This window comes from Aedes albopictus, chromosome 3 (assembly GCF_035046485.1).
Source record: "Aedes albopictus strain Foshan chromosome 3, AalbF5, whole genome shotgun sequence".
Lineage (NCBI taxonomy): Eukaryota > Metazoa > Arthropoda > Insecta > Diptera > Culicidae > Aedes > Aedes albopictus.
Window position 1 is genome coordinate 7,275,803 of NC_085138.1, and position 14,020 is coordinate 7,289,822.

Consider the following 14,020-nt stretch of genomic DNA (forward strand, 5'->3'; position numbering starts at 1 on the left):
CTTTATCATAATTGAATTTTATTGGCTTTTCTCGGTGAACTTAATACTACTCAAAGAAGGAGGGAGTAACGAAAGTAATGAAAGAAACGGTGGATAGAATCGCAAGTGTGCGACGAGAGAAATTGAATAGAAGTTGAAAATTAACAGAGGGCCATAATTGAACAACACAATCACAACGACGACCCCTTTGCCTAACGTTCTCGTGTTGAACGGCTAGGTACTAGTAGTTTGATGATGACTACTAGCCCTACACTGAAATAAATTTTGTTGTGGAAACTACCGATTCCATAGTAAAATTACTAACCGTACCTATGATTCTCAACCGACAACAATTTCCAGTTAATTCCACTAAAACACTGTCAACTTAACTAGCAGTGCAGTTAACATAACCAAAAATAATCTTAATTTAACAAATGAGCATTGTATTTTTAACCAAACTGTGTTGTAAAATGCGTGTCCTGGAAAAATTAACAATGTTTTGTTGTTGAGACGACTATGCTTTTAGTTGAATTTACTACAATGCATTGTAATTTCAAACATATTTCAGTTACCTTAACAGATTTTGTTGTCGGTTGAGAATCATAGGTACGGTTAGTAATTTTACTATGGAATCGGTAGTTTCCACAACAAAATTTATTTCAGTGTAGACAGGCAAAAAGATCGTGGTTCTGATCTGTTAAATGTTGTTCGGCTTTGCTTTCGGTTCTATCGATCTGTGACACTTGTTCAGAGATGCATATCGAGCGAACGTTACTTATTTGATTTTCGCGCTTTCATCTCGTATGCTCCTATTAGAACCGAAAGCAAAGCCGAACAACATTTAACAGATCAGAACCACGATCTTTTTGCCTGTCTAGGGCTAGTAGTCATCATCAAACTACTAGTACCTAGCCGTTCAACACGAGAACGTTAGGCAAAGGGGTCGTCGTTGTGATTGTGTTGTTCAATTATGGCCCTCTGTTAATTTTCAACTTCTATTCAATTTCTCTCGTCGCACACTTGCGATTCTATCCACCGTTTCTTTCATTACTTTCGTTACTCCCTCCTTCTTTGAGTAGTATTAAGTTCACCGAGAAAAGCCAATAAAATTCAATTATGAGTATGCGATATTGTTTAACCGTCTACCTTACGGTCCGTGTATGGTATTGGTTTATTAGGGAAGGCAACCGACCAGAGTGAATACCATTATAGTATTTATTGACTGATGGACCAACAAAAATTACAAAACCTCATCATCCATAGGCATAAATGATCGCGCTCAAATTTTGTATGGGTGACTGTATTTACCCGAAATAAAATAAAAAAATCTTGATCTGAAAAAACGACCTCTATGATCCACGTCATAATGGACATTTTTATGTGTTAGTTTTTCTGTGTAACGTAGAACGCAAGAAATTTCTTGACCTTGGTATACCTATCTCGATGTGCGGAAAATTTGCAAGGAATCGCTCAAGAAATAAGCAAGTGTTGCATTTTTATGGACTCCAGTACGTAGCTGAGAGAGAAGAAACATCGTCTCAAATGGAGCTTTCTGCACAAAATTCAAGCAAAAATGTGCTCTGAATGGCAATTACTTGACCGATTCCGTTTGAGCTCCATACCTAGCGAAACTCTAAAAGAAAAGTCTAGAAATTCACACATTCGGCAATACCTTTAGTAATTTTCGTCGAATGACCGAATTACCCCACTTTCCCCACGCGACAGCAACGTTTCATGTGTGTTGCACTATGTTGACCTAATCGTTCCGTTGTCCAGCTCGCGCGACGTTTCCATGAAGTGCGACAAACGCTTTAATTTATTGTTCTCGGTTGCTGTGAATGGTAACAAACTCTTCATTGTTGTGTAATAATAAATTAACTATAAAAGCTACTCATTGCTCATTTTAGCTATGATCCACTGCACGAATTTATTCTGGCCTGCTTACTCTCACACGAAATTTGACGTTTGAGAGGTGCCGACACCGCTCAAACGTCAAATTTCGTGTGAGAGTAAGCAGGCCAGAATAAATTCGTGCAGTGGACCATCATTAACTAAAATTATTGAATAACTATTAAAGTAAATATTTCATGTACAACAAGGAGGTTATATCTATCAAAATGTTTGTGTTTCGTCGTTACCAAAATTGGATTTACGGGATTCATAAATTAAATTTGCTAACTCTCCCGCAATCTCTGGCAGCACTGGAGATTTTTCTTTTTGTCAAAAATCACCACCCCTTTCGCCATCGACCCGACCCATACCGCCACCCACTTCTCCCACTATCGTATCGGAACAAAACACAACCACAAAACGTGCGCGCGACATTACGGTACCGAAAGACGAACGCTGTTTTCCTCCCGCATCGCCTACTTTTCGCGACTGCCTTGCCGTGCCTCGCTCGCTTGCCTAGATGCGGATGGTGTCTGTCAGTGATCTTATTTCTTTCAAGTGTCAGAAAATTTGGGAAGAGTATCGCGTGGTAGGCGGTGTTCCTCCTTTTATTGAAGACAAAAAAGGCACATTTTCTTCAGTGAGAATAACAAACAGTATGGAAATTTCTCATCGGTTGCATCGATAGGGAAAAGTGCGGCATCCGCTTGTGATCGTTGGACGGGTTTTGCGTGCAACAAATTATTTTTACATTGTGCAACGGGAGACAGATTTATGGAGCCATCATCATAGCCGTATAAAAGTGTGATAAGCATCAACAGACGGACGGTCCGAGCATTCGCCTGCACCGACGACGCTCCTACTTTCTTTAGCTAGTGTCCTTAGATTCGTATGTTCGTATGTTAGGTTTTGCAAGCGACGTCAATGATTAGATCCTAGGAGAACGTGATAGACAAATTTTCAGCCTACTACGATTGAGCATCTTTTAGTTTTTCAATCTTATTTATGAATAAGGATTTCTAAATAGATTCCTCGCAACGTAAGGTGTGAACGCACCTGCCATAACAACATTGTAAATCTAGAAGATGTTCAATCGGTATCGTATACTCTAGCAGCTGTTCCCCCAGCTCGGTAGAAAGTAGCATTTTGAGATCACGCGCCCCATCATCCCCGCAGTCGACTGCAGACCCGGCGCTATCAGTTCATTATAGTTGAGGAGGAGTTTCTCTACACCACCCCGGCCGCCGAACGATAAGCCTTATCTCCCCTCGGTTCGGCTTTCGTCCAAGTGCTAAAAAGTAGCAATCTCAGCAGGCATCTGCATCGCCAGAATAGACAGATGAAGCATCAGCTCAGCAGTGATTGTGTCTGTCTGCACAAGTGATTTGCAAGCAACTCGTTCTCCCCCGCCTGCTTACTCGCTGGCTGCCGTCATCGGTCGGTCGGTCGCGGTTGTTTCTCGTCGTCATCATCGCAGTAGTCTGTCGCCTCGCCGCCAAAGCGAAAGAACCGCGCGCGCGAGGGAAGGCAAGTGAAGGTCGTTCGGATTCGGAAGAGTGAAGTCAACTGCGGAGAACTCGCCTCGGTGGAAAACAGCAGCTGGAATCCGAATCCGGGATCGGGATTTGGAAGAAATGCGGATCATAGCAAGCGCGACGAGTTATCCTTGTTTTGTACGTGTTTTGGTTGTTCGTTGATTGTTTTCCTTCGGTTGATTATCAGTTTTATTGACTCTCGAGAAAGTATTTTGATTTCGGCGTCGTTGATCTTCCAATCAATTATTATTATTATTATTATTTTTCTTTATTATCGAGATTTTCAGCCCTCGGCTGGTTCATCTCGTATTTCCAATCAATATTGTTTGTGTAAAAACTGGTTTCCTCATCGGTTTTGTTGTTTTGAACAGTTATTTGTAGTGTTTTTCGTTGATTTTATTTGTGATAATTGTACGGGAAGATCCACCGTAAGCACTTAACCATGCGGGTCGTGGCGCTTGTGAGCGGTGGCAAAGACAGCACCTACAATATGATGCAAGTGACTGCCGAAGGGCATCAGGTGATCGCCCTGGCCAACCTGCATCCGAAAGACAAAGGTAAGTTGTCGCATTTATGGCTGCAATAGTGAATTCAAAATTGTATAAGAGACATACAATTATTGTTGGTTTTAGATTGATTTATAAAATCATTTGAGCAATTTGAGGCGGTTATAGTAAAACTTGTAGTTAATGATAGCTAGTTTTATTGGAAATATGATTTGAATATTATTAAAAGAAGCATTTCAGACCACTGATAGTATATTACCGATGGAAACCTGAGCATGGTGTACATCGACTAGGTACTTGAAGGCGTGCGACTTAATATTGCATTTGTACAAGATTGACGCGAACTTTATCAAGCTAATCCAATACCCGATGTTGATGTGAAGCACGTTCTTACAAATAATCGACGGAACAATTATGTTGTGCTCCAGAACTCTCAGCATCACATTGGGGATAGTCCGCTATAATTCTGCCTTGCCATGAACCCGTAGCAGGGCCCTTGATCAATGCAACTATTGTAGAATGCTACCTTCTCGTTTGGTGGTTAGAACAATAACGAATTTATTTGTGCCTTAATTTGTCAGTTACAAAATGCAATGCTTGCTACGATGCTACAATCTTTCCCTTGTTTTAATGAAATTCAAAAGTATAACATTCTTAAACTACTTTAACTAATTGTTAATTAGTTCAATTTGATTAAGTTGGTATTCCCTCCCCCTGGATATTCGATCTTGACGCGATGGGAGGGCTTAACTCATTAGCACAGCGCCAGTTCATTCACCACCGCTTGGACTTTGAGCTAGATATATCTAGTTTACGAGTTGAGCGCAAGTGAAGGAATCGCCGTAAGTGCTAATGGGAACCAAAGGAGTATCCGTCGTGCATTTATCACAAGTCAAAAACAAATTATAATTCAGCTTGCATAGACCTAATCTTTGCATTCTTTGAATTTTCTCAAATTTAACAATAATTGTTAAATTTAACGTAACGCAAGAGTGAGTAGAGGAGGTCTCTGCGTTACACTCATCATTCGTTACTTGAATTCGTTAGTACACAGGACAGGGGACGCTAGGATAAGTTGACTTACAGCCTTACAGATGAGATTCATTACAATTAGAAAATTATGGACTGATTAGGTAAAGATAAAACTGTTGATTATAGGAGTTTATATTTGTATTTCTTATTTTATGAGTTTTGTGAATTTATAAAAGTTGACAAATAATCATTATCATTTTTATTTTTGATAAAAATCAGTTGACTGAACTTCTTTGTTTTTATATCTTAGATGGTATTATTTCACTGATAAAAAAAAATCAGGAATTTAGTTAGGACTTAGGACGGTTGACATTGTAAAGGGTTACGATGGATATAATATTACTTTGGACTGAGATGATCACAGATATGCAGAAGACGACTAGCGAAATGAGAAACACAATTTGATACATTATTGACTATATTTTGACAAATTTCTTTACAATATCGAATGGAAGCTCAAAAAGTGTTATCTAACACTAATATGAGAGTTATTTGGGGATGATGCTGGTGCTGTCAATGACTAACATCGGTTATTGACACTATTGGTAATCAGCTTGAAATAATTTTCAGAATGTATTATAAAATAACTGAGGATATTATCTGATTATTGTTTGGGGAAGCTGTCAGAAAAACTAGTTGCCCATATCGGCTAAAAACGCTAGCTCTGGTAGCTGTCTTCGAAGCATTTTCAGAAATATCAAATCTTTAAAAATTAGCTACGACACTTTTTTTTTCTTTTTGCTCTTTGTATATTTCTTAAGAATAGTACTCTGAAGGCGTTAACATAGACATAGGCACCCTTTTTTTATCTCTGAATGTTGTCCAGTGACCTCGGAGATTTTCGATTATTGAAATATTGTTCAATTATCAAATCATCTTTGGAGCTTCCATTCGATCAAAACACTAGTGCGATGGGAAAAGTTAAAACAGTATTTTTAAAAACTACTACGACCCAATGCTAATTACTACACACTTTGCTCAAGTTGACGACATCGTCTAGTCCATCGTGAGTATTGGTCCTAGTAGGGGGAAAGTTGGGAAAGGGTCCAGGCTTTGCTATCAGCTGTCCTGCAGCTCCACCTGGTCACTCTTCAAAAAAAAAAAAAATTTGATTAAGTTGGTATTGGTATTGGTATTTGGTATTGGTATTGGTAGATTATAATCTGCCAAGTATGCCGGCCTTTGCTTTTGTCTGCGGTTCTCGGGAAACGATTCTTCATTGACTCTCTTGGGGGTTACCGAAAGTGCATCTTCAATTTTTTCTTCGTCTGTAAATATGAACACATTAATATGTATATAAGTACCATTATTATTATTTGGAAAATAATCCAAATAGGGAATAATGAAATTAGATTTATCCTCGGATATTGAACCTTGAGTTTTCAATGGATTTCGACATGCTGTTTTTTTTTTTTGGCATGGTTTGCATGTCGATTTGACAATACTCCCGTTTCTAAGTTTTTCAAATGTAACCTTGTTCCCTCTCGTTTGATGACCTCATGTTCTTGAGTGTTGAATGTGGGAGTTAATTTGTTTTTCCTTATTACACTTTTCACTAGTACAAGATCTCCAACGTCAATATTACAACTTGTTGCTCGTCGTTTCGTATCTGCATATTTCCTTCCCTTTTCCTTTGCTTGTTTATCATTATCTATTGCCTTTTCTATATCAACATTTCTCGTTGTTCCGGGTATTCTGTCTCTTATATTCCAACCAAACATGAGTTCTGATGGGGTGTAATTGGTTACTGCATGTGGGGTACTGCGATAGGCATGTAGATAATCCAGTAAATCAGTTTTCCAATCACGACCCATTGAAACGCTTATCCTTATAGTTTTCAGTAATGTTATGTTCTGTCTCTCCACTAAACCATTTTGAAACGGTGCATATGGTACTGTGTGGTTCAAATTTATTCCATTGGATTTACAGAACAGTGAAAATTCCTCTGATGAGAAAGGTTGACCATTGTCGCAGACAATTTGATGAGGATAGCCGAGCCTAACAATTTTCTTTTTAATAATATATCTTGTGAATGCAAACATTAAAGAAACAAACCTGGCAAAAACTTCTCTTAGTTTCATCACAGTGTTCTTTGCCGTCATCGATTGAATCAGGATAGTTTCTACATATCGGGAAAAGTAATCAGTAACAATGAGTAGATGTTGACCCGAAACAACTTCTGTGTAATCAATAGCAATCTTTTTCCATGATCCATCCGGCATTATACTTCTTGTAATAGGGGCAACATTGGGCTCAGAAACTAGAATACATTCTGAGCAGCTATGAACAAAATCCTCCACCATTTGGTCCATCCGAGTCCACCACACTTTTAATCTCAAACGACGTTTCATAGATGACATTCCGAGATGTGGATCATGGGCTAACTTCAAAACTTGGTTCTGCAAACTTCTTGGAATGACAATACGTTGATCTTTCATTAAAATATTTCCAACTGTTGTGAGACTTTCGGCTAACTTTTTATATCTGTATAACGTTTTTGGCCAACGCTTTGAGTTGTATGGGAGCCATCTGATAATTTCCAGCAATTCTTCATCGGTCTTAGTAGCTGATATGATTTCATCCATTGTCAAAGCATTTGGGCAAACATCGCTAGCTACTACTCGAATTATTCTTTCTGATTCTTCATCATAACTTTCGCCCATATTTGGAGTTGATTGACATAAGCGTGACAATGGATCTGCTATATTGTTTTTTCCTGGCCTGTACATTACTTTATAGTTGTATGCCATTAGTCGTAACTTCCAACGTTCTATTCTGGGGGATGGTTTCAATCTTCAATCGGTAATAAGCCAGAAAAATTTCCCATATAAATAATAATAAAATTCTCGCAGGCCCTCTCGTTCGGTCTGAGCGTATTTTTGTTCCGTTAGCGTAAGAGTTTTAGAAGCGTAACAAATAATGCGATACTTTCCACACTTTCCACGTTGCACTAGTACAGCACCTAATCCAACAGGACTACCATCTGCTATAACATAAGTGTCGTCGTAGAATCCCAATGTTTCTTCTTGAAGAAGAATGGCTTTTAGTTGCTCAAATCGTTCTTGATGGATGGATTCCCACACAAAGGACGTTCCCTTCCGAGTGAGTAAATTTAGAGGGTGCGTCAAAGTTGCAAGGTTAGGAATAAATCGATGAACGAAGTTAATTAATCCGAGAAAACTTCGTACTTCTTCAGCTGACTTGGGTGGTTGCATCCTTTCAATAGCGTCTAATTTCGAACGTGAAACAGTAATTCCTTTCTCAGTGATGAAATATCCTAGAAATTCAAGTTCCTTGACATTTGCCTCTACTTTTTCTGAGTTCAAAAGAACATTATATTGTTCTAGCCGGTCATACACCATTTTGGTCCTAACAGTCAATTCCTCCGCATTTTTAGCAGGAATCAGGATATTATCGATAAATACGATCAACAAAAGAAAAGTCAGCAAAAATGACATCCATTACTTTTTGAAATAGTTCTGGTGCCGCAGATAAACCGAACATCAATCTCTTATATCGCATTAATCCCAGAGGAGATATGAAGGTGGTAATGTAACGGCATTCTTCACGAAGCATAACTTGATGAAAAGCCTGCTTTATGTCAAGTTTAGAGAACACTTTGTTTCCGCCTATTTTCTTGGTTATTTGTTCGAGTGTAGGTAGTGGATGAATTTCTCTGACAATAGCCTTATTTGCCTCTCGAAGGTCAACAATGATGCGGACTTCATTTGTGCTCTTCCGCTTCACAAGCATAGGTGAAACCCACTCAGATGTTTCGTTGACACGTTCAATTATATCGTGTTCCAATAATTATTTTAGCTTTTTCAAAGTTAGTTCCTCAAGAGGAAAAGGGATACGACGTAAACTTTGACGAACCGGAGGTACAGTTTTGTTAATTTTGATGTTTGCCTCAATTCCTAATAACAACACTAATTTAATGTAGATGTTATTATTTTAATTGAACATTTAATTCAAACTCTATTTTTACTCAAATAAATAAATGGCTAATTCTTACCTTTAAGACAGGGGAAACTATTGTTGTCCACAGTGTTCAAAAACTTGACCAATCCCAGCGTAACTGCAGTACTTCCGGATAAAAGGGAGCACTTTCCACCAAGGATGACATAGAAGGTGGTGTCGATGTTCCTGTCGTTGATCTTCACGTCTGTGTCTACTTCGCCTAGGACGATCAATGGACTGCTGGATCCGTATGCCTTGAATACCTTCGTACTTCCCTTCCGTACCGAGTACGCTGTAAATCCAATTTGTTTCAATGTCTGCCAATCATTCTCGCTCAATATGTCCTCGTCTGCACCGGTGTCAATTACAAACGGAAGTGGAACTCCTCCAACTTCTACACGTACGGTTCGCTTCGATCCAAGATGGAAAAGGTTGAAGATATCGCTGTTCTTGTCCTCGTTATCGCGTTGCACAGTTGTGACTTTCTCGGGCGAATGGGGTGGCGAATGGTCGACTTTCTTCCTCCTCAAAAAAACAGCATCTAGCGAAGTGTCCGGTTTGGTTACAGGATTTGCACTTTTGATTCTTTGCTGGGCAAGCCGGATCAGATGACAGATGACGTCCATCGCAACGGAAACATCTGGGATTCCTTTGGTATTTCTTAGTAGAGTTGACTGCGAGCACAGCATTTCCAGACGTGGTTTCCTCGATGTGGACCGTTTCTGCTTTCGATTTGTTTGTCCCTTGGTCCCACATTGTTAGCGGCATCGCAACGGATTCCAGGGTCCGACCGATTCCGAGCACTTCTTCCAGCGATCGATCTTTTTCCAAACACTTCTTCCGTAGCTCTGCGTTTGCCGTCGTCGCGATGATTTGGTCTTCTATGATACTTTCCATTTGATCGCCGTAGTCGTAATGAACAGCTTGCTTCCGGAGTTTAACCACAAACTTGTCCAATTTTTCCTTATCGCACGGAACCATCTGCCGGAATTTCTGTCGCTCGTACGCCTTAGAGACACGCGGAACGAAATACGCATCTAGTAACTCCAGAGCTTCCCTGTAGCGGTTGTTGATGACATATTCGTCATCTACGATGATCTTCCCAACGATCTTCCTCACATCCGGTCCTCCGAAGAGCATCAACGTTCTGAATTTCTCCTCGTGATCTTCAACATTTTTCCACAATAGGTAGGCATCGAAATGTTCTCTCCACTTTTCCCACCGAAGGGCGGTACATCCTTCAGCATCTTCAACAAACGGTGGCACTATGTGATTCACCTAAACAGAACGTAAATTCAAGATTAATTTTAACTGCGAAGGCCATCTAAATTTGAATTGGGCTTCGCATTGTAGGTTAAACATGGAACGGAATTACCCCCACAGGTTAGCTCAGTCTGCGAACATCCATTTTTAGTTTCCGGATAGTTCCGAAACTGTAACTCAAATCGCAGACTTCCACTTTATTAGTTTCAGAAAGCCATCCCGTTTCACCGGGTTTCGAAACTGTAGCTCAGATTGCAATCTTCCACTTTTACAGTTCTAAAAGCCATCCCGTTCTTCCGGGTTTCAGAACCATAGCTCAGAATACAATCTTCCACTTTTCAATCTGTAGAATCCATCCACATCAAGAAAGCCATCCTGGACACCAGATTTCTTGAAATTATGTCGATGTCATCCAAAAATAATAGCTGCATTTTTAGAGGCATTCAGTGAAGAGGTCTCTTATCTGTTCTTCGGGTTCTCTATGTTTCAAATTCCTAGACGGATGCATTACTTCAGATTTATTTGAAATTCCGGGATCTAATTAGAAAATTGTTTTTAATGTAGACTTCATCCCTGGGAATTTCTACCTAAGTAACCATCATCTCGATAATTAAACAAAGAGAAGACATCCCTAAAAGAACCAGAATCCAATTCCTATATATATGTATCATCTCCGTTTTTACCTACCATGGGCCAAGCCATTCCGAGTCTCCGATTTGATTTCCTTCAATCGCCAAAATGTAGAATGCTACCTTCTCGTTTGGTGGTTAGAACAATAATGAATTTATTTGTGCCTTAATTTGTCAGTTACAAAATGCAAGGCTTACTACGATGCTACAACTATGGCTATCGATTGAAAGGTGGGAGAAGGAGTACAAGAATTATCTGTAACTGTTGCAACTTGGGACGGGGTGGAAGCTCAGGTAAAATATTATCTCATGGGCGCCCACTAAAAACACCACGCTGGCGAAGACTGGCGTTTGAGCCTACACTGCAAAATATTTTTGCTGGTAATCAGCAAACTTTGCTGATTTTTGGCGTGCTGATTGCATTCAGCAATACAAATTACGGAGTATCAGCAATTATTTTTCAACTTGCTGAACCATCCAGCAATTTTGACAGTTGATCAGCAACTTTGTGCTGAAATTCAGCAAAAATGTTGCTGAAATTCAGCAATTTCTTTTGCTGATTTTTTGCGTGCTGGAAGCATTTCAAAAATTTTGGTGTGTAGGCTATTTAGCACTGTAGTTGGAGGAAATGCCAATGCAGAACCCGTAGCTTCCGGGAAGGTAAGCTCAGCTTCCTGGGTTAGTGGGTTGGTGTCAGGCCCTGCGAGCCAGCCGTAAAAAAGACTAGCACCGTTAAATCAACAAGAGAAGAAGGTAAACCAATGGCAACGACCCCAGCGAAAAAAAGGACTTGCGATTGGAAGCTCGGTACGTGGAACCGCCGATCTCTCAACTTCATTGGGAGCACCCGCATACTCGCCGATCTACTGAAGGACCGCGTGTTCGGAATCGTAGCGCTGCAGGAGGTGTGTTGGACAGGATCTATGGTGCGAACGTTTAGAGGTAATCATACCATCTACCAGAGTTGCGGCAACACACGTGAGCTGGGAACAGCTTTTATAGTGATGAGCGACATGCAGAGGCGCGTGATGGGTTGGTGGCCGATCGACGAAAGAATGTGCAGGTTGAGGATCAAGGGCCGATTCTTCAACATCAGCATAATAAACGTGCACAGCCCTCACTCCGGAAGCACTGATGATGACAAAGACGCATTTTACGCGCAGCTCGAACGCGAGTACGACAGCTGCCCAAACCACGACGTCAAGATCATCATAGGGGATCTAAACGCTCAGGTAGGCCAGGAGGAGGAATTCAGACCGACAATTGGAAAGTTCAGCGCCCACCAGCTGACGAACGAAAATGGCCTACGCCTCATCGATTTCGCCGCCTCCAAGAACATGGCCATTCGTAGCTCCTTCTTCCAGCACAGCCTCCCGTATCGTTACACCTGGAGATCACCACAGCAGACGGAATCTCAAATCGACCACGCTCTGATTGACGGACGGCACTTCTCCGACATTATCGACGTCAGGACCAATCGTGGCGCCAACATCGACTCCGACCACTATCTGGTGATGGTCAAACTGCGCCCAAAACTCTCTGTCATCAACAATGTGCGGTACCGGCGACCACCACGGTACAACCTAGAGCGACTGAAACAACCGGATGTCGCCACCGCATGCGCGCAGAATCTCGAGGCAGCGTTGCCGGACGAGGGTGTGCTCGATGTGGCCACTCTAAAGGATTGCTGGAGTACAGTCAAAGCAGCCATCAACGACACAGTCAAGAGCACCATCGTGTACGTGGAACGGAATCGACGGAACGAATGGTTCGACGAAGAGTGCAGAACGGTTTTGGAGGATAAGAACTCAGCGAGGGCGGTAATGCTGCAGCAAGGGACCCAACAGAACGTGGAACGTTACAAACAGAAGCGGAAACAGCATACCCGCCTCTTTCGGGAGAAAAAGCGCCGCCTGGAAGAAGCGGAGTGTGAAGAAATGGAACTGCTGTGCCGTTCCCAAGAAACACGGAAGTTCTATCAGAAGCTCAACGCATCCCGCAACGGCTTCGTGTCAACACCTTCGATCGGCACCGTGTCAGCACGGCTTCGATCAGCACCTGAATGGCGTGGAGAACGTAGGCACGGGAGACCACGGCAACGAAAGAAACGACGACGCCAGTGCAGCAGCAGAGGACGGGAACGAACCAACTCCCATGCTGAGGGAAGTTAAGGATGCCATCCACCAACTGAAAAACAACAAAGCGATTGGTAAGGATGGTATCGCAGCTGAACTTATCAATATGGACCCGGAAAAGTTGGCCATCTGTCTGCACCAGTTAGTAGTCATGATCTGGAAAACCGAACAGCTACCGGAGGAGTGGAAGGAAGGGATAATCTGTCCCATTCATAAGAAAGGCGACAAGTTAATGTGTGAGAACTTTCGAGCGATCACCATTTCAAATGCCGCCTACAAAGTGCTATCCTATCATCTTCCGTCGTCTTTCACCTAAAGTAAATTAGTTCCTGAGAAGTTACCAAGCCGGTTTCATCAACGGCCGGTCGATAACGGACCAGATCTTCACCGTACGGCAAATCCTCCAGAAATGTCGTAAATACCACGTCCCAACGCACCACCTGTTCATCAACTTTAAGGCGATGTTACGATAGCCGGGGATATTTTCGAGGTAGTAGAAGAATTCGTCTACCTCGGTTCCTTGTTAACGGCTGACAATAACGTGAGCCGTGAAATACGAAGTTGGTGTTTGCTAACCATCCGGTTGGTACAAGAAGGCGTAGAGCGCAGAGAGCACGATGGGCGGACCAGGTAGAGCGTGATCTGAAGAGCGTTGGGCGTGACCGACGTTGGAGAGCTGCAGCTGCAAATCTGTTGGAATTTGACCACAGCGGAAGCTTCAACAGCGGACGAGAAATGCACGGCGGATGGAATTCACGGACCGAGAAAGGAATCAACAACTGTACGATTACACTGTACACGAACGAATGAGCTTTATTTACATTCTATAAGCATATACAAAACAATAACATCGACACCGCATTAACGGACATGGTACATCAATATAACATAAAAGTTGTCTCGATCTCAAGGGGTGTTGATTGAACCACAGACATACGGACATACATTTCAACAAAATCGAGTATTATGGCGGCAATTTGCAATTATGTGGCATACAGATTACCAGGGGTAGGTGGAAATTTCTAATATTTTTGCTTGGTTAGTCTTATCGACATTGCTGTTTTATTAGAACATTACTTCATGGAGGAGTT

The 14,020-nt window shown here is 41.5% G+C and overlaps 1 protein-coding gene across 5 annotated transcripts in view; it reads left to right on the top strand.

The window, feature by feature from the left end:
• Nucleotides 1-2,392: 2,392 nt before the first annotated feature.
• LOC115258087 (uncharacterized) overlaps nucleotides 2,393-14,020 on the top strand; it is a 59,460-nt gene continuing 47,832 nt past the window's right edge. Inside the window, exons 1-3 of one of the 5 annotated variants that reach the window (XM_062859192.1) lie at nucleotides 2,421-2,671; nucleotides 2,982-3,542; nucleotides 3,776-3,961. In XM_062859192.1, coding sequence (XP_062715176.1) covers nucleotides 3,847-3,961 — 115 coding nt within the window. In that variant the 5' untranslated portion in view covers nucleotides 2,421-2,671; nucleotides 2,982-3,542; nucleotides 3,776-3,846. Of the gene's footprint in view, nucleotides 2,672-2,981; nucleotides 3,543-3,775; nucleotides 3,962-14,020 lie in introns of all 5 variants that reach the window. The other 4 variants (XM_062859194.1, XM_029858092.2, XM_062859193.1 and 1 more) reach the window with 4 other exon arrangements.